Source organism: Anopheles coluzzii, chromosome 3 (genome assembly GCF_943734685.1).
Source record: "Anopheles coluzzii chromosome 3, AcolN3, whole genome shotgun sequence".
Lineage (NCBI taxonomy): Eukaryota > Metazoa > Arthropoda > Insecta > Diptera > Culicidae > Anopheles > Anopheles coluzzii.
Window position 1 is genome coordinate 31096500 of NC_064671.1, and position 23623 is coordinate 31120122.

The 23623-nt window shown below is 43.2% G+C and overlaps 1 protein-coding gene across 2 annotated transcripts in view; it reads right to left on the bottom strand.

The window, feature by feature from the left end:
* Positions 1 to 2274: 2274 nt before the first annotated feature.
* The window catches only part of LOC120958171 (uncharacterized), a 44510-nt gene continuing 23161 nt past the window's right edge, over positions 2275 to 23623 (bottom strand). The window contains exons 2-6 of one of the 2 annotated variants that reach the window (XM_040380775.2): positions 17180 to 17767; positions 13010 to 13176; positions 3666 to 3802; positions 3386 to 3562; positions 2275 to 2925 (exon numbers count right to left, since the gene is read on the bottom strand). In XM_040380775.2, the coding sequence (XP_040236709.1) occupies positions 2807 to 2925; positions 3386 to 3562; positions 3666 to 3802; positions 13010 to 13176; positions 17180 to 17239 (660 nt within the window). In that variant the 5' untranslated portion in view covers positions 17240 to 17767 and the 3' untranslated portion in view covers positions 2275 to 2806. The remainder of the gene's footprint in view (positions 2926 to 3385; positions 3563 to 3665; positions 3803 to 13009; positions 13177 to 17179; positions 17768 to 23623) is intronic. The other variant, XM_049608768.1, reaches the window with a different exon arrangement.

The following is a 23623-nucleotide window of genomic DNA, read 5'->3' on the forward strand; positions in this document are numbered from 1 at the left end:
CAGAAGGGTGAGAAGGGGAGTTGCAAACTATTCAGCGATCTGTCATAGGAAAAGTTTTAGTTTTGATGGTACAAAAAAGGGTATGAAACAATTTTCATCATGTTCATATTTTTACACACCGTTGAGTAAGGATGTAAATGTTGTGCTAAAAGTTTGCAGCATCCAATAAATCTCATGAGGGATGTTTTTTGTTTTTGCTGGTGTGCTGGTACAATGTCCATCCCATGTAATCTGGTTCGTGGAAAACTGTTCTCTATTTAGGAGCGCACACTTCAGCGTAAATGAGTGGATGATAAAATTGGTTTAGTGTGAAGAGGAGAAGAAGAGGAAGAAAAAGAAGGCTGTCAGTATCGTCAGGAATTGCATGTTTCGTTGTGCAGGGTTTACCCGTCCTTTTCGCGTTGTTAGCTACACTATTTGTCGTTCATTTTGGAAAGCATTTTGAATAATTTTCCAAATTTCTACAGACCCAAAGCATAAATGTTTAATTTGTTTTTCGATTTAATCTTCATCACATTACTTTCTACAGTGGAAAACGTAAAAATATGGGTAAAAAATAAAAAAAATCAATTTTTGGGATAAAAAACAATGCAATGAAGTAATAAAAAAACGAAAATAATTGTTCATATTCAATTCGATTTGTGGATTTAAAAACTTGTTTGCACGATATCAACCTCGAGTAGATTAGCCAAACAAATGCTCTTCAAAACAACGAGCTGTCGAGGAAAGCTCGAATAATGTTCAAAAGTAGCTCCAGATGGTGCTGTCGAGAGAAATTAGGACGAAAAGAGATAAGACAAAGAGAGACAACCAGCTGATCATAAATTGGGCCAAAACGGTAAGATTTGGCTAAGGTCCCTAAGCGGGGTCAGACAAGGTCAGCTGAAGATTATAGGGCTTATTGCCATCGAAGGCGGACAGTTTAGCAAAAGTTTAGCGAGAAAAAAGACGAATTTTCAAACTAATTTAAGATAATAGATAAACGCAAACGACAGTTGTAGAAAAGCCCGAAAAAAACTATTCAATCAAAAAAAAAAAATACTAGTCGTAGTAACAAAATTGCAAAACATTTTTCAATTGCCCAGTCTCCTAAAACACATTGGCTGGTATTATTGAATCCGTTCGTAGCGAGAACGTACGGCGCTCACATGAAATTCTAGGGATGGCAACACATTTCTTGAACCTGGTCCTACAACGCCGCGGTGAATAATTGTAGCAACCATCTAGTACGTTAGGAAAATGAGTGTCGGGACGTACGCCGCCGCTACGTACGGATTCAATAATACCAGCCATTGATTGTATAGTTATGCTGCGCACTGTACAGAAATATTTCTCTCTGGGCGAATTAAGTTGGGACAAAAATGAAGCCGAAATTAAATGCAAACAAACTATTTGTGAGTAAACATTCGGCTGCTTATAATTTAACAACTAAATCAGCTAATGGTTAAAATAATCAAGACTAATACTGCATAATTGTTACCTACAAATTACTTTCAAAAATGTAATGAAAATAAATAAGATGCAATAAGATGAAAATCTGTACTAAAACTGAGGCCTTATATTCATATTGCACAGATGAAGCAATAGTTTTGAACAATACATACATCTTAATAGACAATTTAGGCAGCTCACTTCGCAAAATTGATGCAAGAAACCCTGTTTTTTTAATTTAATTTAAAAAAAACATTAAACTAATTATAAAATAGCGTTAATTTTGTTTGCTCTCAGAGGTCAAACCGAGGTCAAATATGCAAATAATATTAAAAAAATGAATAAAACAAGACCCAAAACTGCTTCCATCATCACTATCATCATCAATCGCCCGTCTGAGCTATAAAAAAATCCATACAAACCAAAAAAAACACACCCACATAGAGTTGAAAAAAAAATGGCACCATCGGGCAACTTACAAAAAAAATGAAGCCAAAAATAAAGTTCCCTTTCAGCACGTTAGTCTCACATGGCATTATTTCGCGCATTGCTCGCTCGCTGCCTGCTGCCTACGGTAAAGTTTCCTTCGCAGTGCAAGAGTGTCTGTCCGTGTGTATGTTCGTTCCGTTGGTGCATTGGTGCCCCCTGCTGCGCTTCCGTTACAGTCCGATGCACCCTCTTTTTTATTGCCGCAATGTATCAAGCAGTGCAGGATGCATCTGCACTTCGCCATCGCTGTCCATCGCATCTATTTTAGTCTCGCTGGCTTCTCTAGGCTGCAGCGTTTTTTGTGCAGCCTTTCACATCATCATTCCCTCGCACATTTGTTCTATTTCTTTCATACATACTCACACACACACACACACACACACTGGCTGTGGTTATCGTTAACCGAAAAACGGAGCCCGGAAGCGATATCCTACCGCGGGCTGCCGTTATCCATCCAGCTTCCTTCTCAGGCAAGCTTACTGGCGAGTGAGCAACGATGCTCTACTTTCCCCGGCCACGCTACGGGGCCGTACCAATACGAAATTTCAAGTTTTGCACGAACCCAGCCACGTCCGGTCAACGCTTTTCGAGCGCGCTCGATCCATCGATGACACTGTGATGCGGAGTGATCCATACCGTTGATGATGAAATCAACGCCACGGGTACATTTCCTGCCATTTCTGCCTGGTTCAGGGTCGGTGGGTTTTCGATTCGCGGGCGACAAGGGGTGGGGGGAGAAGCGGCCCTTTTTATTGTTGTGCACTGCCGGGGGCGAGGGGGAGTTACGCGGTTGCGGTTACGCTCTTGGGAGGGCGATGATGCATTGTGCGGCTGGCTGATCGAACGGATCAGTCCACGGCACACTCGGCCGCAGTGACGTCCGCATTCATAGGTAGTTGGGCCGAGAGACGCAGCACAGCAGGCCCATGTTTTTGTATAATGATCCACGCCGTCGCTTCGCCGGCCAGGGTCCGTTGATTTCGGTCGTCAGGGCAATGGTTCGCTCTGGAAAAAACAGGTGAGGTGAGGTGTTTGGGGAATCACGCAAGGGATGGCCATCGGTATCGAATAAAATGAGTCAATCATGGCCCCGGCTACGAAAGGCTTTCCGGGTACGAAGGAAAAGCACGCAATGACAGTGTGTGTTTGTGTGGTTGTTTAAAAGTGATGCACTGTTTGTGGTAGTGCATACTTTTAGGCGCCAACGAGAGTGCTCGTGCAAGAGGTGGCGAAATGACGCACCCTCTCAACAACGGGGTTCAAAAACAATGAACATGCAGATGCTGCATTTGAGGGAAAGGGGTGGTTCAAAGCTTCCCACATGGTTTTGACATTTTCCCAAACGCTTGATGAATGTGTTCCAAATCAAGGCAAACAGAAACCACAAAAAGTACCACAAAAACCGAACGACCATTTCACATCTTTCAGTGTGACCAGGTGATCGATCGCCCCCGACTGTACCTACCCAGGTAGTTTTCCTGCTGCGGCATAAACTCCTGCAGCTCCTGCAGTATTCGGGCGATCTCCTGCGAGTCCTTCGTAATGCTGCACAGCTCCTCCTGGTTGAAGTCGGGCGTAATTTGCTTGCAGAGCAGTATCTGACTTATCACATTGCCCAGATTGGACGGGCCGGCCCGGTTCTCTGCGTGGGAGAAGATAAGCTTGGTTAGGCGCGACGGGGGCAACAGCATCACCGCACCATCGTTTTGAAGCGGAGGGGAAAGGATATAGGTCAACGAACTTACCGTAATAGCCGGACATGTCCATCGGTATTACCTGCACCAGTCGGTGGCTTTTGATTAATTCTCTTAGAAATAGTTGAGCAAGGTAGAACAGCAGCACCAGGTGCGGGTTATCGGTCAGGATACCCTCGGCGATGGCGCTATTGGGGGGAGGAGGATGAGAAAAAAGGACGAAAAGAACACTGTCATGAAGCTTTCAAATGGTTATTGGGAGGGTATCGATTTTTCTTCGCTTTTGTATGTGTACTAGTGATGGGAAAGTGAAGTTTGGGTCGGAATCGAATCCGATTTTTTATGGAATCAATTCCGGATAGTAGCTCCGCAATCAGTTTCCAAAATCGGTTCCGGAGATGGCTTTGGAATTGGAATCGATGCTGGAATCGGAATTGGCTCAGGTATCCGAATTGGTTTAGGAACCGGTTCTGGAGTCAGCTCCGGAATAGAATTCAGTTTTGGTGCCTCCATGAGTATAGGCTCCTATGCAGCTACGATTGTATCGATAGCCGCCAAGAACCCAAATTTATTTGTAAAAGATCCATTCTCATGGAGTTTGTGGGATTTCGGCGACTTCTTATTTCGATTTCGGAGTTGATTACAACTAACGGACCAATTCCGATTCCAGAGCCGATTCTGACTCCAGAATCAATTCCGGAATCGGATTCAACTCCGGAATTGGCTCCGGCATCGCAATCGATTCCAGAACTTGAATTGACACCAAAATTGATTCCCAAAACGGAATTGAAATTATCTCCGGAATCTGAATCGGAGTCTGCTGACGAATCGACTCCGACATCGGAATCCAAAATGGAATGAAACTGGAATTGATTGCGAAAATGTTATCGGAACCGGGTAGTTCAAAGTCCGAGTTCCCACCACTAACTTATACGTCTGTGTAAAGGTTCCACGGTGATTCTATCACATTAAAGTGATCAATTATGTTGACGCAAAAAAAGAGCTAGCGAGAGAGAGAGAAAAAACTATATCGATCAATTAATGAGCGCTGTCAGCAGAGATGAAATTGAGGAAAGCTCCCATCAACGAAGCAGTAAAATCGTAGTTTAAAACATTCTCATATACAGCACACTGTTTTTTTACTGTCCCGTGGGTGTGAGGATTTCTTCCTCCGCTACGCTACATTGACACAGTTTTCCGCTGGCAGTGCTCCAATTTTATCTCCACTGCAACGCGCACAACCACCTAGCGACGGCCATTACTGTGGCACTGTTTGTGGCTGCACTACATCACGTACATGATTATCATCGGCTGGGCTGTGGTAAAGCGCTCGAAACGCGCGGGTTAAAGATGAGACTGCTCGGCCAACGTACGGCTCAGTTAAACCGTGGTTGGCAGCAGCTGAATAGGGGAGGTGAACTTCCTTTAAGCATCCGGTTGGCATCGTAATTGGGTTACGGTCACATCAGCTTACAAAGCGTGCGATTTAAGGGCCAACCATTGCGAACAAACATGCGCCATTTACAGCAGGCACGGTGCATCGGATCGGTCGGTGGTGTCATAGTTCAGAAGCACCCCAAGGCACAGTGAGTTTATTATCGATTGGTCAAGTCCGTTCTAACGGAACGATCTTATGGTTAGAACAAGAGAGGAAGATCGTAACTTTTTACAAGTAAATGAAACAAGTAACAGGCCAACCAGTTTGCGCAGCTAATCGCATTGTACAACTTAGCCAATTAATTAATATAATTAATATAGCTCCAGCTCTGCACAAGATACAGAGAGAGAGAGAGAGAGAGAGAGTGTGTGTGTACAAGAAGGTGGTCAAACACGATGATGATAATCATTTCAAGGGGCAGCTCGGTCACATCGTTTGCGTTAATGGTCCTGGGATTTGTCTGCTCGTTACGAACCGTGCGCTAACGTCCCTTTTTTCCCCCGTTGCGTATGCTCGTGCGAAACGCAACCATGTTATGTTCTCACCAGAAAGCGCCTCCCCAAATAAGAAGGAGCAACAACATCACCTTCAGCTATACTTTTGACATTTGTTTACTTGGCAACGTGTCTGTGTGTGTGTGTGTTTGGGCGTGTCTCGGGGTTGTGATAATGTCCAGTGTTTATTAGGCTGCTGGTGCTGCTGCTGCTACTGCTGCTCTACGAAGTCCGGGCAAGGGCACGTAAAATCTTGGGAAGTCTCAGGAGTAAACCTTTTCCGAAACAAGGTTCTTTCACTTAGTGCATGTTCTTTAGCAAGGCAGACATGCTCTTTCCATTTCGAGAACGTCTTGAGCGGAATGGAGCAACGGGAGTGAAATGCGGGGAAAGTGTTGTTTCTTGCAAAACGGGGTGAAAGTTTCTGTTTGTGTTAAGTCATGTTTGCTGATTACCGAGAAACATTTGCACAGCCAACGGGTAACGGCTGGTATGGTGCAGAGCACTCATATTTTAAATTTGTTTTTGAGCATCTAGCATTTAAATTCCTCACCTACTATTACCTAGCACATTAAATAATTTATAAGAATTAAATATAAATATTTATCAAATAAACATGGCTTCAATTTAAGTTAATTTCCATCTGAATCCAATCTTATTAAAATATACTTTTTATTTGAAACATGTAATTCATTATAAGCTTTGCAATGTGTGATTTGCCATCTCAATTAGTAGCAGATCTGTAAATTGTCTGAAAGGTTTGTTTGAACCGTAATAAAACACACATTTTCCCAGTAAATAAATATAATGCGCTTAAAACCACATAATTAAGTGATTGCATTGAGCAAAAAAAGCAACAAAAAACAAACTGATTGCTTAATGATAATAGATGCAATTAAACAACCACATTAATTGCACTGCACATTTGCACTTAGCGGGGGAAAAAGCAATTTACTGCTTCATTAAGTACCATCACCAACGTTCACGCATTTGATTCATTATTGTAAATAGATGATTATTTAGATGGTTTGCAAAACTGTCCCATAACGTTGGCTGTTAGCGACACTTAACACAAGCTAGTTAAAGCTACTGCAACGACCGTTCAAATGCGCTTAATTTGCATACTGTAATTCATTTGTAAAATTCCACCCAATTGTGCTATACCGCTGCGTAGAAATGATTTTCCATCCGCGTGCGGGTGGTACCACCCAGACAGTGCTTTAATTGAATACTCAATCTCGATAGCATCATGATTCCTCTTGGAACAGGGAGAAGAGGAAGAAAAAAAACCCGGCACTCTGAAAACGTTAATGAGCACAAGCGTGCCTTTTTTACCTGGTGCGACTGGGGCACGTTTTGCGCGTCAGCGACCGTGCGTCTCCATGGGAGTAAGCGGCAGTAAAGTATCGTGCGTCTCCATCACGCAACGATATAGCACAGGGGGGAATTCCCTTTTGCTCACGCAAGGCGGGCAGCTGGCAGCAGCGGGAAACAAGCGGGAAAAATCTTCAATCAAGAGCGCCGGCCGTATGCTGCCGGAGCCTATCAGCACCGTTCCGGTAATGATCGGTTGCCACCCGGGTGGTATGATAAAAGGGGAAAACAATATCATCGCTTGCCGGGTGATGCGGAACGCATCGTACGCTCGATAGCAGGTTCCAGCTCACCTATTTTCAACCTCCTCCAATCGATTCGTTTGCCGGTGCGAGCACATTGATTCTCTTGCCTTTTTTTTTAATCTGCTCTTGCTTCAACTGCCAGGAATTGAAGAATCACAAACGCCAGAGATAGGAAAACAGTCTAACCAATCAATTTCCCATTCCCAGCACGGTGCCCGGCATGCTGCTAGGAGCAAGCAGTGTGCAGCCACTCATGGGCGTAAATGAGATCGACTTTTCAGCATTCTTGAAAAAAATAACATAAAGAAACTTTCCAAAATACGCTACCCCAAGAACGAACGAGCAGCATGTGATTTTTGGTTCCTCACCCTACCAGCTGTTTGAATTATACGCTCGGATGGCTTTCGGTGCTGCCGATACGGTATGTAAGTTGCCTTTTTTTCTCTCGGTTGGCTGAAGGGTTTTATTTTCAGCTCAAAATCACTCACCACGGCAGACAGGAAGTGCATGGCAGCGACGCACGACCGATCACGTTTGATGAAGCATGTTTTGCTGGTGTTATTTCGAAAAAAAAATTGATTAGAATTTTGTACCCGCCCCGCCTTGGCCCTGTGATTGGGCGGAAGCGCATTGATTAGGTTAGCGAAAACACGCGTAACAGATCGAAGACAATCACGATGCCAATCCACCAGCTGGGTAAAGGGCAGAGCGGGCTCGAGATAAAGCGCAGCAGTTTACATTCGGTCGTGCTGTGAATTTTTTAAACAAAATCATACTTATCTGCCTTTCCCTTCGCCAAGTGTTTGCCGCGTGGCTTGTTATCATTTCTCGCCTGCCTTTTTGTAGCGTTACTTTAAATCACCACGCATTCGCTGACGGGGCGAATTGATTTGATTATCTCCGTTACCTGGTGCCGACTTGTGGCTGTTTGTCAAAGTCGCGCGGGCGCACACGGAACGGTAATTTATTGTCCTGCTTGCGCGCGTGCGAGCGTGTGTACGTCAGGCACGGTTTCGAAAAACAATTTACCGGTAAGCTTAAGAATTTACGAGGCATTAGCAGGATGCTGCTACGGCGTAGCGGCGTCAATGCAAACGTACAGGTATCGCACACAGATAAAACACACCGAAGACGTTCATAATTAATGTACTTCATTAAGCGCGGTACAGCGCGTGTGGCAGCGTTTTCACAAGGCAGGGCGAGCACCGGGGGCTGTATCATGTGTCGCCCGTATTGCATACTTTTAGGATGAGTGGCAAAAATGGCTGCTTGCCGAAGTTGCTTGCCGTACCGCTATGAGGTAAGTTTTACTTTTTCTTTCGTGCCTGAGTGCGGCGCGCACTTGCCCAAAAGTACCCTCGTCATGTGCTATGGCTGCTTCGGAAACTAGGAGTAGATTTTACGAAAGCGTATCATCCCCCTTGTCAAGAGGGGGCTGTAAAATAGCTGATAAATTTCTAGACTATACATTCGCTCGTGCAAAAGTTTTGGGATGGGGCGGAAGCACCCGGTACGAAGGGATCGATCGTGATGGAGAATGGAAATTAATGTTTGTACCTTTCGGAGTATATTGGTGAAGTTTGTTTTCAAATCTTGAAACGCAACTTACCACGCAATCATGCACAGATTGAGGTGCCCGTTTAGGAAGGTTCCGCAGTGAAAAATCGTTCCACATGATGAAAATTACCCACACTTTGTAATCAGCAAAGGAAAAACATTAATAATGCTTAAACAAGTATGCTGCTAGCCATTTTCACCTTCTCTTATTAATATTACACTGCTTTTGTAAACTGAAAACTAAGCTGAAAGTTAATTAGTCAGCGGTGATTAAAGCTTTCTTGTCTCGTACGCGCAAACAAAGCCCACCGGCCTCCGACCACACGACCGGCAGCACGTGTCGCGTCAAAACCGAGAGCGATACACAATTATCGGGTTTGTCAGGACTAACAGCCGCCTGTCAGCAGCGGCTGTCTCGTCATTAGTTTCGTCATCCGTTGCGGTTAGTGATGATGTGGCACGCGTGTGGTGGTTGATTACTTCGTGGCTTGTTCGTTTGTCTGCTCCTGCCACTGTTAACCGGGTGGCCGTGAATTACGATGAAACATGATAATGTTTGGTTGCTTTGGGGTGGCTTTGTTTAAATGACAAACAATTCTTTACAAGAATCGATAAATCGTTCATCAAAGACCGCTTGGAATGTTTCGAATCAAAATGGCACATCTTTAGGCGTTTTTTTGTTTTTACTTCGAATTGCATACTTTAAGGCTGTAGCGCTTTGCTCGGCATCAAAACAATAAAAACACCTAATTCGAAGTTAACTGCTTTAATGGACGTCATGAAGATAAAACTGAAAACAATATAGTTGATAAAATGACTCAATAAAAATGATGAATGTTTGATAGCAAAAAATAAGCTACATAAAAATACATTTCCGCTTTAAAATAATGCAAACCCATAAACCCTTCGCGGACGGTTAGGGAACATTAGCACCTCACCGAGCCAAGGCATCCCTTTCTCGGATGATTTGTTGCAATCGGTGCAGCACGTAGAGCCGGCAGCTGAGCCCTTGCTTCTTGTTTTGCGAGTGTCATCTGCAGTGAACGGTAGCGTCCCTTGTCGCCCATTCACTACCAGTGTCTCAATAAATCAAACTTTCCTAGCCTTCCTTTTTGCTGTTGTAGTTGTTGATATTGCTGGGAGCAATCGGCCGGAATAGGATTAAGAATTTGCTTTTACAGTTGGGAGCACCAAGCAGCTGCACCGGTTCACTCGCGATCATGTTCATGCTTATGGTAGCATACAAAAAATAGATTGCACATTCCATGTAGTTCAGCTTGCGGACTGGTGGTCCGTGAAAAGTGTTTCCGTGCTAGTTTGCAGAGACGGCAGACGTTGTTTTATCCATATTTTAATACAGCACACTTGCCGGGCACTGTCAAGTGGGGCTCTGTCCGTGAGAAAGCGTGTAAAATTTACTGCCTTGAGATCTTTTTGTATGATGGACTCAGTTTTGATACAAGAGCTGTCTTGTGTAGACGAATATAGCAGTTGAAAAGTTTATCACGATCTACTGTCGCTATTGTGTACCGTTTGGACTGGGTGTGCGAATCAATTAAACTTCATAATGTCATAGTTAACGTTTGCACTACAGTCGTCCCAAAAGAAAATGCCTCAAATAGTGTCACTTTCCCGACACGATCTTAAGATTACGCTTCACTATCAAAGCCGTTTGATTCCGGCAAACCCCGCCAGTGGCTGTCGTGCTGATTTCCATCGGCCTTGCTGTGGGCCGAGTGTGGTTGTGAAAGGAAGGCAGAAAGATTATCCGACGATTGTGCCGAAAGGCAAATCTGCTTTTGAATAGATTATCTTCTACCATGCCGAGGCAATCCCGAACGTCCCGAACGTGCCGAAAGCTGGATTTTAAAGCGATGGTATGATGCTAGTCACGTGAGGAATGCGACTATTCCTTTCAAAACTGATCTCATGAATGATTGTTCACGCTCACAAAAGGAAACTGATTATAGCCTTAAGATATTTTCGCTCTTCTGTAGACTCTTACTGGTGTGTATGGATGTTGGAGGGTAAGCTGTTAATGTAGGATTATGCTGCATTTATAACAAAAACTAATAATGCAGGACAAATGGTGGTAGTGCAATAATTTGTGCCATTTTATCTAGAAAAAATAAAGAAATCGCATTAAAAATATCCTTAAATAACGTTTTAAACTTAGAATAATTGCAAAAGCGGTTGTGCAAAGGTTTATGTGCTCCTTGTTTATTAGAATAACGGCAGTGAGAACACTTTATATTTAATTTAAAAAAAAACACTCAAAGCATACGAAAGCTGTTTCATACTTTCGCAAGAAGTGCCATCACTGCAGTCATGTCCAATTCCATTATCGCACCCACCCCGCTGTATGTTCTGAAAACGCATAGAACAGGACAATGCAGCGTATGCCATGCCTTCAGCACTGCCCAAAAGCTTAAGAGCAAACGTGCAAAAACTCGTACCGACACAGAGAATAGTAGAGAGCACCGCCAAAAAACACAAAAAACAAACACTCACACACTAAAAAGAAACCACCAGCGCCGTACGTGACAGGAACGGGAAATGAAATAAATTGCATAAATTTTGAAACTCCGTTGTTTATTATTTTCTTTCCCAGCGCGGAACAGATTATGATGGTCCCGGCTCGGTAGTGACCGGTGGGCCGGAGGAAACGGCAGACAGCCAGTCTGACAGAGTTCATTACTTTTGCGCTGCTGGCGAAAGTGTGTTGCTGCTGTTGCTGCTCCAGCAATCGTGATTCGTGTTTATTTTGCCTCTTTCTCTACTTTCTACCCGGTGGTTTATTCTTCGCATTCTGGGTGAGGATTTATTTAAAATCTGTTGCCGGAGTCCGGATAGCTTAGCGAATGAATTGCCCGCGAAGCCTTAGACGGTGGTTTAACGCCCCGGCTGACTGTCAATTGCATTGAAAGATTAACGCCACTTGCTGTCAAAGTTGATAAATTGCAACCCACAATGGGAACAGTGCTGCTCGCTCGACATTTGTCGCTTAGAGATCGGCTCGAATAGAAAGGCTCGTTATGAGCATGCCGGGGAAAGAGGTGTGATTATGTATTTCTTCAGCTTTCTCACAGATAATGAAAAAACTTTCATAATCGTCTTATTCTTGTTCTGGTTCATGGTTTTTTTATTTGTTTTTGTAGAGATTTGTTTCTCCTCGGTTTGAAGTTGAGTTAAATTGTCCGCCAAGTCGATCAAGAAGTCTACAAAAAAGTATACCAAATTGCATACTCTCAGGCGGTTGGGTGTAGGTAGGAAATGGTTTAAATATTTCTGCATATATATTGCATACATTTAGGCGATATCGCAGAACGTAAAAACGCTTCAAACGATGATTAAAAGTATACAGCATTCTTTTGCAAAATATCAAATATTATGATTTGACGGTATCGTCATACAGAAGTTTTGGTTTCTCATCTTACAGCCCCATAATATGAAGTAGCTCGTTAGTACATTTTTTCGAACAAAAAGCACACTTTCTTTAACTGCAACCACTGGAAACAAGCAAAACAATACCGCTCTTCACCAAACAGGTCTATTGCTTTCGGGGTGTCTTACAAATGGTAGTCCCATTCTTAGACGGTGAGCCAACTTTACAAACACTTCACCGCCAACAGTAAGCTCCTTTCGGGCCGAAGTACCTTAAGTACTGCTCCTTACAACACAACCGGTCAGACCGCTCGGTGACACCCTCGGTTGGTCGCGTGCGCGCTCGCTCGCTGGGTAAATATTTAAACTGGCACAGGACAATTTCCAACCGGCCCATTCGAGAAAACAACTTCCGGCCGCTTTACACCCACCGGGAGCAAGGGGGCCTTGTTTGCATCTCGTTAGTTCGCTCGCTTGCTTGCGCTCACCGTGAACGCTTTCCGGGGCCGGCCAGCATGATATGAAAATAAACTTTTTCACTTTTCCTTGCAAGATCCTTGCTAGTTCCTCCAAACGGAAAGCATGTGTTTGTGCAGGAGCTGGATGTGGAGTACATTAGCCTTGGTGCCGAAAGATGGTAGCAAAGCATCCACTCGCATCTAACAACTTCCTGCTCTCGGGGTCGAGTCGAGAGTGTAGTGGACTCGCACGACTGCTATCGTACGTATCGTATTGCAGATCATATCGCCCGAAATGCCACACGAATGTTGGATAAAAGTGTTAACATACTCCCTTTTCCTCTTGCTTGTGACATGATGGAGTAAGTTTTTGTGAAATGTTTGCGTAAAGTAGAGGATAAGTGATACAATTCCACCACAACTCCGGATGCAGTGACACACTTACGTTCGTATTTGGGGCAGTATCAGGGCGGCGGTATGCTTGCAGGCCTCGACGCAGGATCGGCGAAGTTTTCGGATCTTCTCCCGCAGCTCCGGACAGTCCCTCGATTGGCCGACGTGTATGAGCAGGTCGCGAAATAGTGCCACCTCACTGTTGATTTCCAGGATGAGCTGCAAGGAGAGAATGCAAAAAGGAAGGCACGAGGTTGTATTAAAGTTAGCTTGGTACTGGGCCTTTAAAGGTACATCTTGTTCATGTTGAAAAGGCAGATACTTTGAATTAAAGTTCCTCTAAAATATTCTGCCTACACCTTCAACACACCAGCAGGATTTACAGTTCGGTGACTAAAACGCTTCATCTGGTTTGGTTACATTCTTAGTTTACACACCTTGAGCTAAGCATGTTACATGTGCGGTTGCTACAGTAGACAAAAGCTCATTTTCATGCTAAGCGCATAAGCAAGCAAGCATCCCCTTAAATGCTTCCTTCTTACAGTATTTCACCTGGCACTGGAAACATGCATCCTACAGGATGCCTTTTGAATATTAATGCTGCTCGAAAATGCGTCTAAAGCGTGCCAGACATGCAGTGCCTTGCAGTTGTGGTTTTAAGGTCGCTTTGCTAGACGGTGAATATGAGATGCAGAATTTTACCAGACTGTCATGCTTTGGGTATTAGTCAGGAAGAAAATGGCTCTAACAATGGCTCACAAGGTAAGCATAAACGATCAAAACGGATCGGGTTGAAAATGATAAATAACTTGTCTGCACTGGGAAAGCTAAAATAGGTGCTTGAGGACTTAACAAGACTTAAACGCCAAGCGGATTGCATACTTTTAGGCTAATATATCACATTTATGACAAAACGATAGTTTGAATACATTTTACGAGTTCAATGTAACCACAGCTGTCGGTTTGTGATACATTTTGGCATCATGTAAACCAACTAAAGCTTTCCTGTAGACAGCTGCTTCCAGCTCTTCTCCAGAAACAATAACTCATGTGCTAGACATATCAACGGTATGGTTATTGCTACGGGACAGTTCCATTTCCCATGTGTTTGCTGCACTATTTCGGTTGAACAATCGTATCGCTCCAATATACGACTCTACCAGCCGGTGTAACGCCCGCAGCATCCGTACACCTGCACCAGAAAAATCAACTCCTCCCCAGGTTCATCTCCGTTGCAAAATGCATACGAAAAACGTAAAGCTCCGGGTGCGCATCCGTACAACTTTGAAGCGTGCCAACCCCAGTGGGCGCTTCGCTTTCCCGTAGGCCCTGAATAATATATTAATAATTTGCACCAGCAGCAGTGAGCGATACTAGCGGCAACTCAAACAACCAAACGTGACACCACACACCCACCCACACCGTGGGAGCGTTTCCGGCCTAGAAACTCATTAAAATTCTATCTGTAGCGCTCGTGCCGTTTACATGCGCTGGTGAATTTAATTCCACGACGAAGCGGCCATTGTGTCGTTCCGAGCCATACTGGAAACGGTTGCATGGGTTTGATAAGGGGATGGAGAAGACGGAATGGAATGAATTCGATACCGAGACCTACGTCCGACAGTTCGATGGACGCTTCTAGGGAAGATGGTTTCGCTACTATTTCGATCTGCGGCGGGTAAGTTTATTAATATTCATAACTTACAACCAGCGAGTAGATCACAAATGTAGTTGTACGCTGTATGAACCTCGTGATGCGTGACTCGCAATATGTCACGGCAATCAAACAGGAGCGGCTCTATGTTGCTTGATTCCATTTTTGACCCAATGAGGTTCAATTTCGTGCACACACATAATGCTCGCTCGCACACGTTTAATCGTATCTAAATATCGCACGGTAAGCCAGCTCAGCCAGCTTATTTCCAATACACTAGCCGGCTTACATTTGGCGGTGTTTGGTGTTGATCCGTTCGGGTAGGGTAATAAACCTTCCGGTCAACCTGCCGGCCACAACCCGGGGCACGCTCTGCTAATCGATCGATATCGATTTTACGGCCGATGTACTGTCTGGATCTCCGCGGGGCGATAAATTGTGCGTCTAGCGAGCCGGGACCTAAATTAATTCACCCTCTCGTCGGCTCGTGAAATCACCCCTTGGATAAAGAGAGAGGGAGAGAGATGTAAGGGAGCGCCGTATTACCACGGGTCAAAGGATACTAAATTAAACAATTTACATAATAAACGCCACGAGCAGACAGACGCCGCCAAAATTCGAAACACGCAGTGGGTAGGTCATGGCAAACGCTGAACGCTGATAATTATTCAGCAGAAACTAATAGTCGTCTTCTCTCCCTGCTCTAAACGAATAATTTACATAAAAGCTTGTGATGTATGTGATGGCAAAGTAAACTTTGCTGGAGTTTACGACAAGTTTTTTTCACTCGAAAAAGATTTCTTTTTCCGTTAGATTTCTCTACTAAAAGCTGAAATAACGAAATGTTTTTACCTACTTTTCAACCTTTTAAAACCGCCGCAACCTTCACAGCCTGTGGGTTCCGGTTTGGACCATTTTAATTATTCTAATTGCTTAAGCCAAAACCTCTAACCCACAGCGATCGTTTGCGCACTCACACGTACAGTATCCTTCTCCCCTCCCTGATCACATTCCGCAATGCACCCGAATTGTGCAGACAGTGAAATTCATGCATGTAGTAAAATGTGTAGTAGTCGTATGCCACCGCCTGTTCCTTTATGTCGTAATGGGGCACAGCATGGGCACAAATAATAGGTGGGTTAGTCTCAGCGCACCAGAAGGTTCCAAAGTTTAATTAAAATGCTTCTCACAGCTCCCGCATCGGTGTGCATGGGGGTGTGTGTGTTTGGGCTTCCACCTGTTGTGGATGGGGAATATGTTAAAGGCTAGCAAAATGTTAAGGAATCAAAGTATAAAGAAGAAACCGTTTTTCTAATGAATATTTCGATGTTTTGTGTAAAACCAAAACCATATTTGTTTTTCATAGCAGGACGAGAATTGGTAATATTTTATGCTGCATAAAGACCATATCAATAGTGAAATTTATGTTTGTTCTTCTTAGTTGTTAACAAAACGATTTTTACTACTTTTACTTACATATGCATACTGCCCGTAAAACACACATATAGGAGGTTATGTCATCAAGCAAGCCTAATTTTAGGCGTTTTAAGTATCCAATGTTGTGACGCAAAACTTAAAGCGAGTTGCTGTCACTTTTGCTCCACATTGATTGACCTACGCTTGTTTAAAAATAAATTTCAGTTCCACGAAGGTAAAGCTAAAAACCAAAGTGATTTGTCCTGTTTCCATGTTGTTTCAACATTGTCGATTAAGATAAGACAGCAGGTGTAGTGGGATGGAATGATATGAAAAGGTAATTCCAGGGACGATTTTATAATAGAAAAAAAAACTACATCTACCTTTTTTCAACTCTACATCTCACAAAAAGGTTGATGAATGTGCTGTAAATTAATTCGTAAGTGTGCGCATAAAAAAGGATTCTAGATTTTGTTTACCCACACCGAGCTTATCAGCCCGAGCTCAACACACTAATGAAAATAGATGAAACCGCTAATGCTGAACGGTTGTGCGCCCGACACTAGGCTATGCAAACTTGTGAATGGCACCCGAAACACTGCTGCGCCCGAATGTAGGCAGCTCTTCAGGACTGCCAAATGAGTGAACTTGATTTTATTTTTGTTTTTTCTACATCCCAACACCAAACCCCAACAACATCATTAACATCTCGGAAAATGTTCACGTTCGTTGGTGACGAGTGTTTGTATACAATGTGTGTGTGTTTGTGGGTGTGTGTGTGTGTGAGTGTGGAAAGCTTTCAGAGCGTGATGGATGTTGATAGGATGGTAGGACTAGGAGCAGTTTTAATTAGATTCCCATGTTGTTTGTTACCTTGCTTGAAAGGTTGCCGGATCAGAGGGCAAACATAGTTGCTCAACCCCTGATGCCCCCGTCAGGCATTTACAAATTGTAAACTCCAAGCTGTATTTGCAGCTCGTATGCAATTGTTTTCTTGTCCTATTCATTAATGCCAGCTGTATCATCACCGCTGGTGACAGTAAGAATGTATTGTTGACTTGTTTATGTACTTCTGAGGTTTATAACTGTGTTGGAAAATCTTGAACGTGCTTCCAATACTCAGGAAAATACAGTAACCGACTTCAAACTCACCGTGTGCAGGTTGGAGATTTGGGTAACTTCCACCGGTGTCATATGGTGCATGGCCAACATGTCGTCGCGTGGGCACTACCAGTACGCGTGTCGCTAATACTCGCTTACCCTTACCCCCTACCCACTACTGTACGTACTAAACACGCGCCCAAACTACGAGCCCCCCGTGAGGCACGCGGACACGCAACACGATGCTTTTATTACGGCTACGATTTTCACTGGTGGCATCCGGCGCGACGGCAAGTAATGCTGGTCACGCAGTAAATCCAGACCCATTACGGACGCACGGGAGGAATGGACGCTGTACCACGGTAGGCACTGCAGTGATAGTCCCGAGCACCATTAACATCGATTTTTGCATCTTTCTCACATGCTTTCTTTTGCGCAGGTTGACTGTATGTTATTCTTATTCACATTTTATCGCTACTGCTAGACAGCCTTTAAGTAGACACTGGCACAGTAAGCACATATACACTCTGTCGACGATTCGAAGTGGTCACATTACGTTGTCACATTCTTTTATGATGATTGGCACAGTATTTCATAGTTTCACTCTGAATATCTCTTACTAGACGGACCGGAGAGAGCCTGGGGCATATATGTATGGTAAATTTTGTATTTGTTAACAATAGTATGCACGGAAGTAAGTTTTTCATTGATTTCAACCGAAATGCGCCTAAAATTATGCAATTTCATAAGAAATGCGCCTACAACTATGCAATTTACATTACTTTACATCATTTGTATGCGTTTACATTAGTTTTGAAACATTTTTCTTCCTAAAATCATGGTTCAATAGGGAATTTTGGATGAAATTAAGATGTCGTTTGTGGTGAATAAATCTCACCAACTTCCCCCGCAATACGCCCTGGACTGGGCAGAAAGCAATCTTGTATTGTGGAGAGCATCGATTGGATTCACGGGATGGAAACACCCCACTCTAGTTCCCTTTACACTATCCTTGAAGCCATTATACAATGATGCACGGTGCACAAAAGACACCATACCAACGCACCGAAGCTCATCTCGTTTCTACGCCCGGTCTCGAGGAAACGCGTCCCAACTTCAGCGAGCGAGTTTGACGTAGCGCCTCGAGGAAACGTAGCACAACCCGAAACAATGCTCATCGCAAACGAACAACGCAGTGAAATGTTAACTTGTGTGACTTCTTGCCCCGCACGGTGACTCGCGTCGCCTCGACACAATCGAAAGTTACACAGTTGCCTTTAAGGGAGGAAAGAGCGTCAGCAGTACGAACAGCAACCAGCAACACGAAGCGATGCCAACCGGAGGCGTGTATGCGATCAGTTTCGCCGGCCAGTCGGTGGCCGGTGCCGAGAGGGATAACGAACGAGCTACGAAATTGGCTCGCTTTCAGCAGCGAGCGAGGCCGAATGTTAGTGATTCCACTTCCTGGAACATGTTAACATGACGCTGAACGATGCTGCACCCCTCGCACCGTACGGGCTGCCTGGAAGCTCGCCAACGGAACAGCTCGTTTCGCAGCAGTACATTGCTGCGAGCATGGTGTAGCTATTGTCGGGCGATGCAATGGCGAAGTAATTGTAACGTGCTTTTAATAGAATGAGTCTGCCTTCAGACAGCTGTAGAGTGTGTACAATCTTTCGAATGAAACTATAACTTAATTCAATAAACCATGAAAAACCCCTCGCGAGCTTCATACAACTCACTAGTAAACAACCATTTCAGGGTCCGAATCGCCAATACAAACCATCTAAACCGGCCGAAAGTGATACCTCGGAAGGCTAGGAGGAAATGGCAGGGCCAATACCATTCCCCTGTAGTGTGCAAAGGACACAGGACGCATGTCTTTCCGTCTATCAGCGAGGCACTTGGCCAAAGTGGATCAATTAGAGTGCTGTTGTCGGTGCTGTTGGGCAATGGACACACACACACACACATACACAGTCAGCCAGTCAAACTCAACTGGTTGTTCGGTTGTGGACAACTGTCGCGCGCGCGGAAGCACTTCTGGCAGAACATGAGCAATTTTTCGGTTCCGCTGTCAGCGTCAGACAACCGAACCGACAAATGTGTGATTGCTCGTTTGTGCCGTCCTCTATGGTTATCCTGATCGCCTGCTACGGGCTGCTGTTCTGTGTTGTTTGTGCTTGTGGGCGTACACACATGCGTGTTTGCTCCGGAAGTCGATCCAAGTCGAGTTGTCTGCTTTCGGTGAGGGTTTTTTTCTGGGCAAATATGACACTGACAGCTATAGCCGGTTTTGTTTGTTGATCGTCTGATGCACTCAACACTGTAGTGGTGTAATAAAGGCTATTCTGGCTAGCTTGTGATGGTAATAAATTGTATATTACTCGTGTTGTTGTCGCGTTTTCCAACCATTCAACTTTTTACCGCGTCATTATTCCCTCGAATAAAAATACTTTGCTAAACAAGTTTAGCAGAAATATTTGGCGTGCAATGGAGTGAGGTTTGAAATTGGGCTTTTTTCTACAATCCTCATCCTTTTCTCCACGGTACGCAAAACTCAAGTCCAAAAGCGGTACATAAATAAGCGACTCTATACTCTTCGTTCTGGGGGACCACTTTTTCGGGCAGCTAATAAATCAAACACCGAACTGTAGCTTGCGCCAGCGAACGTTCACCACTCCGCGCCCGGGCTAAACGCATCAAAACTGGGGTAGATGGAAAACAAAAGGGGAGAAATATTTTGCATCTGCTCTGGCAGAAGAACAGCAATAGCAACGAACGATCGAGATAACAATTTGCATGTTTATGAAGGGGAAATATCGCTCCCCAGCGTTGGTTGGCTTTTTTGCGTTGTTCTCGCAAAACAGGAACATGATTGCAGATGAAAACTTTTGAACTCAAACTTTTGGCCAAAGCGGGCAAATTATCGTCCATGTTTTCTTGGAGCATCGAAAGTTAAAACACACGATAAGGCGGAAAGTGGCACGATGTTTGTTGCAGGAATATAGAATTTTAATGTGTTGCTCTGTTTGGATTATAATCTTCCTGGAAATGGAGAGTTGAAGCAAAATGTAAAAATGAGCAAAACGGCAACACATAATAATCTATCGTAATAAGCCGTGAGATGAAAGGATGTCTTTACAGGGTTTCCCACGATTTATTGGTTGGTTCCCACGATTTATTGGTGCGTTCCCACGATTTTTTGGTCATTTCCCATAATTTTTTGGTAGCAACCCACGATTTATTGGTCGGTTCCCAAATATTATTGGTCGGTTCCCAAATATTATTGGTCGTTTCCCAAATATTATTGGTCGGTATTATATTATATTATATTTGGGAACCGACCAATAATATTTGGGAAACGACCAATAATATTTGGGAACCGACCAATAATATTTGGGAACCGACCAATAAATCGTGGGTTGCTACCAAAAAATTATGGGAAATGACCAAAAAATCGTGGGAACGCACCAATAAATCGTGGGAACCAACCAATAAATCGTGGGAAACCCTGTACATATCTATCAAAAATTTAATTTATCGGTAAGCAAAGCTTAAAGAGTGCAGTTTTATACTGTTAACACGCCTAAAAGTATGCATTTTTAAATACGGATGGTATTTAAATACGCCAAATCGTCAAATTTAAATACGCCTAAAGGTATGCAATTAGGCGTATAAATTTGACACAATTGACGCGAAACGCATTTGTTTCTTTTAAATCGTTACCAGAGATTTATTGTTAATATATTTAAACAGTTTTACATATAGATTTATCTTTTAGAATATGTATTTTTATATTTAAAAAATGCATACTTCAATAACTCACACATTGCAAATCATTTAGATCAAGCGTCACTGTTTAGAAGCAACGCCACTGCCGCATGCTCGAAAGAACGGAATGCTCCCGGTCCGTTAATAAAAACAAGGAAGCGCCAACACACAGCACAAATAAATCTTTCCCATACCAGTCATCAACCAACTACCCCTCTGTTACTTCGCCCCTCCGTTATCATTTGTAATGGGTTGCATTTGACACCGGACTTGGCATACCCAAGCTCAGGCCCACCCAAGAAGGGGATGAGAACATCGGGAGCAGGAGTCGACATTTCACTTCCCTTAAACTGCTCTCAACAGCTGCATAAAACATCGGGCCGGCTGTCCCCCGACTACGCAGGAAGTACACGTTGCGGGGTACCGCTAGGGCCGAACGGGAGTACAAATTCCAGCAAATCGCGCCATCGGTGTGAAGTCCGCCCAGGGGCCAACCAGCGCCGCTGAAGTGAAGTGAACATAAAAAGGACCGCACTGGAGTGTGGTGCCGGCTTGCTGCATTTGCTGCTTCACTCCGGTGGTGTAGTGCTGTCAATGTGTGGGTGTGTGTTTGTATTATAGTGTGTGTGTGTTCCACCATGAAGCATGGTTGTTTTGCGAACGCTTTGTGAATCTTTCCTGGAGGTGATGAATCCTGCCAAATGGTGCTGAATTCCTTCATTACCGTGGAAAGCTTTTGTCCATTCATCGCACAACTCTGCAGCTGCGCTGGAGGAGGACGTCGAAAGTGAGAGGGTTTGTTTAGGAAAATATTTCAATATTGCTTTTTAACGGGAAGTTGTGGGCGGATTCTATTGTTCACTTGATTTAGGAGCTTTCATACGGAAATTTAAGTTTGGGATACACGGATTAGGCGTGTTATGTTTTACTATTTCAGGCATAATTAAATACAGAATGTCTTGCAATGATAAATGTAAATGAGCTGATTTGGGCAGCTTTCTTTGAGTATCGTATATATGTTTGTGTTATATAAAACACAATAAATAAAAACATTGTTTAAACTGCTTGAAATATTCATCAACTTATAATATTCCTATGAACATTACATACACAGAAAAACATTAACTATCATTGTGAATAATTCAAATAATAAAGTAACATATACTAGGGTAAACGTACCTATAGTGGTGCTAGTACCAATAGTGGTGGTATTGCACTAAAATGCGTCTCATACAATAAATTAACAGTAGTTAAGTTATTTATGATAGTGTGAAATGTTCTCTAGCCTTTTACAAAGGATTTAAAAATGAAATGGGGCCATTCCGTTTCTTAGTGACCGAAAAATCCATTATTTTGTGAAAGGTATCAACATTTTTCCAAAATCCTTAGGATTTCATAACGATACTCATATTCTTGTTAACGTTCTAAATGACCACATAACTACGCAATTATTCGTTTTTTAGCATAATTGTTATCAAATGATATTGTTTTATTCAAATTCATTGGCTTTTGACCATATTTACGTATTTTTAAATGTTTTTTTATGATAGTGCCATTATAGGTACACCAAACAGGCATGTTCCTACGGTGGTCCTAGTTCTAAAATCAATAAAAACAGTTAATTTTAGATTTTTTTCGACGACATTTTTGACATGTCGTACTGTTTTCATTAAAATAAGCAACAAAAATTAGTTTTCTGTAAGTAATTTGTGAAACAAAGGCCAAAATTCGCTTATCTGGCTGAGTGAAAAATCGACTTCAAATCGAGCAAACTCTTCTGAGTATGCGTTGACGACAGGAGTTATTCAGTACTTCAGTCAATATTTTCATCAACCAAATTCATACATTTTTTACGATCAAATTACGAAAGATATCATTATTATGGCAGTAATCCATGCTATTCATACGAAAACAGCCTCAAAACTAAGTTATATTGATATTATACACTGTTTTGAGGCATCTTTGTTTACCACCACTATAGGAACACAATACGACGACTATAGGAACCATACCACCATTATAGGTACAACGAAGCAATCACAAAAATATGTATTTTTTTCGTAGATTCGATGTGTTTTATGGTAAAAATGGTTTTGATTGCGAAGATAAAACATATTCCAACTGTTATGTGTTGAAATATTCAGAAATTGTCGTTTCTGACACTTTAAATCCATTAAAATAAATTTGTACCACCACAAATTGCACCACTATTGGTACATTTACCCTACTTGATATTCAACTTTAAACATTCAATTGCCAATTTCGAACGATACTGCTTGCAAACTACACAGTGAAGCTGCTGGGGGCAAGCCAAACAATCGAATCAAAATATTTGTCACTCTAATTGGTGTTGTGAAGCCGCGTTGAAGAAAAACATCCATACATGCTTCTTCGCCAAGCAAAACGTACACAACATGCCTGCCAAGAGCACGTATGAATGATTATTTTTAGAATCCGATTTAATGTTAAAGGATCTTGTTTTTTGTTTTTGTTGCTCTGTTCGTTTGCTCGGCTCGTTCCATTTCGTTTCGTTCATTAAAATATGAATCGTTCGAGCAGTGCAAATGTTTCCGACAGCAGCTGTACCAACTGGCAGCAGCAGAACCGCTTAACGTACCCCTAGAGGTATGCAATGTTAAGAAAGAAAGTATCACCATGAAGCATGAGCCTCTAGTCAGCTCCAAGAAAGCGAGAGAGAGAGAGAGAGAGAGAGTGAGAGAG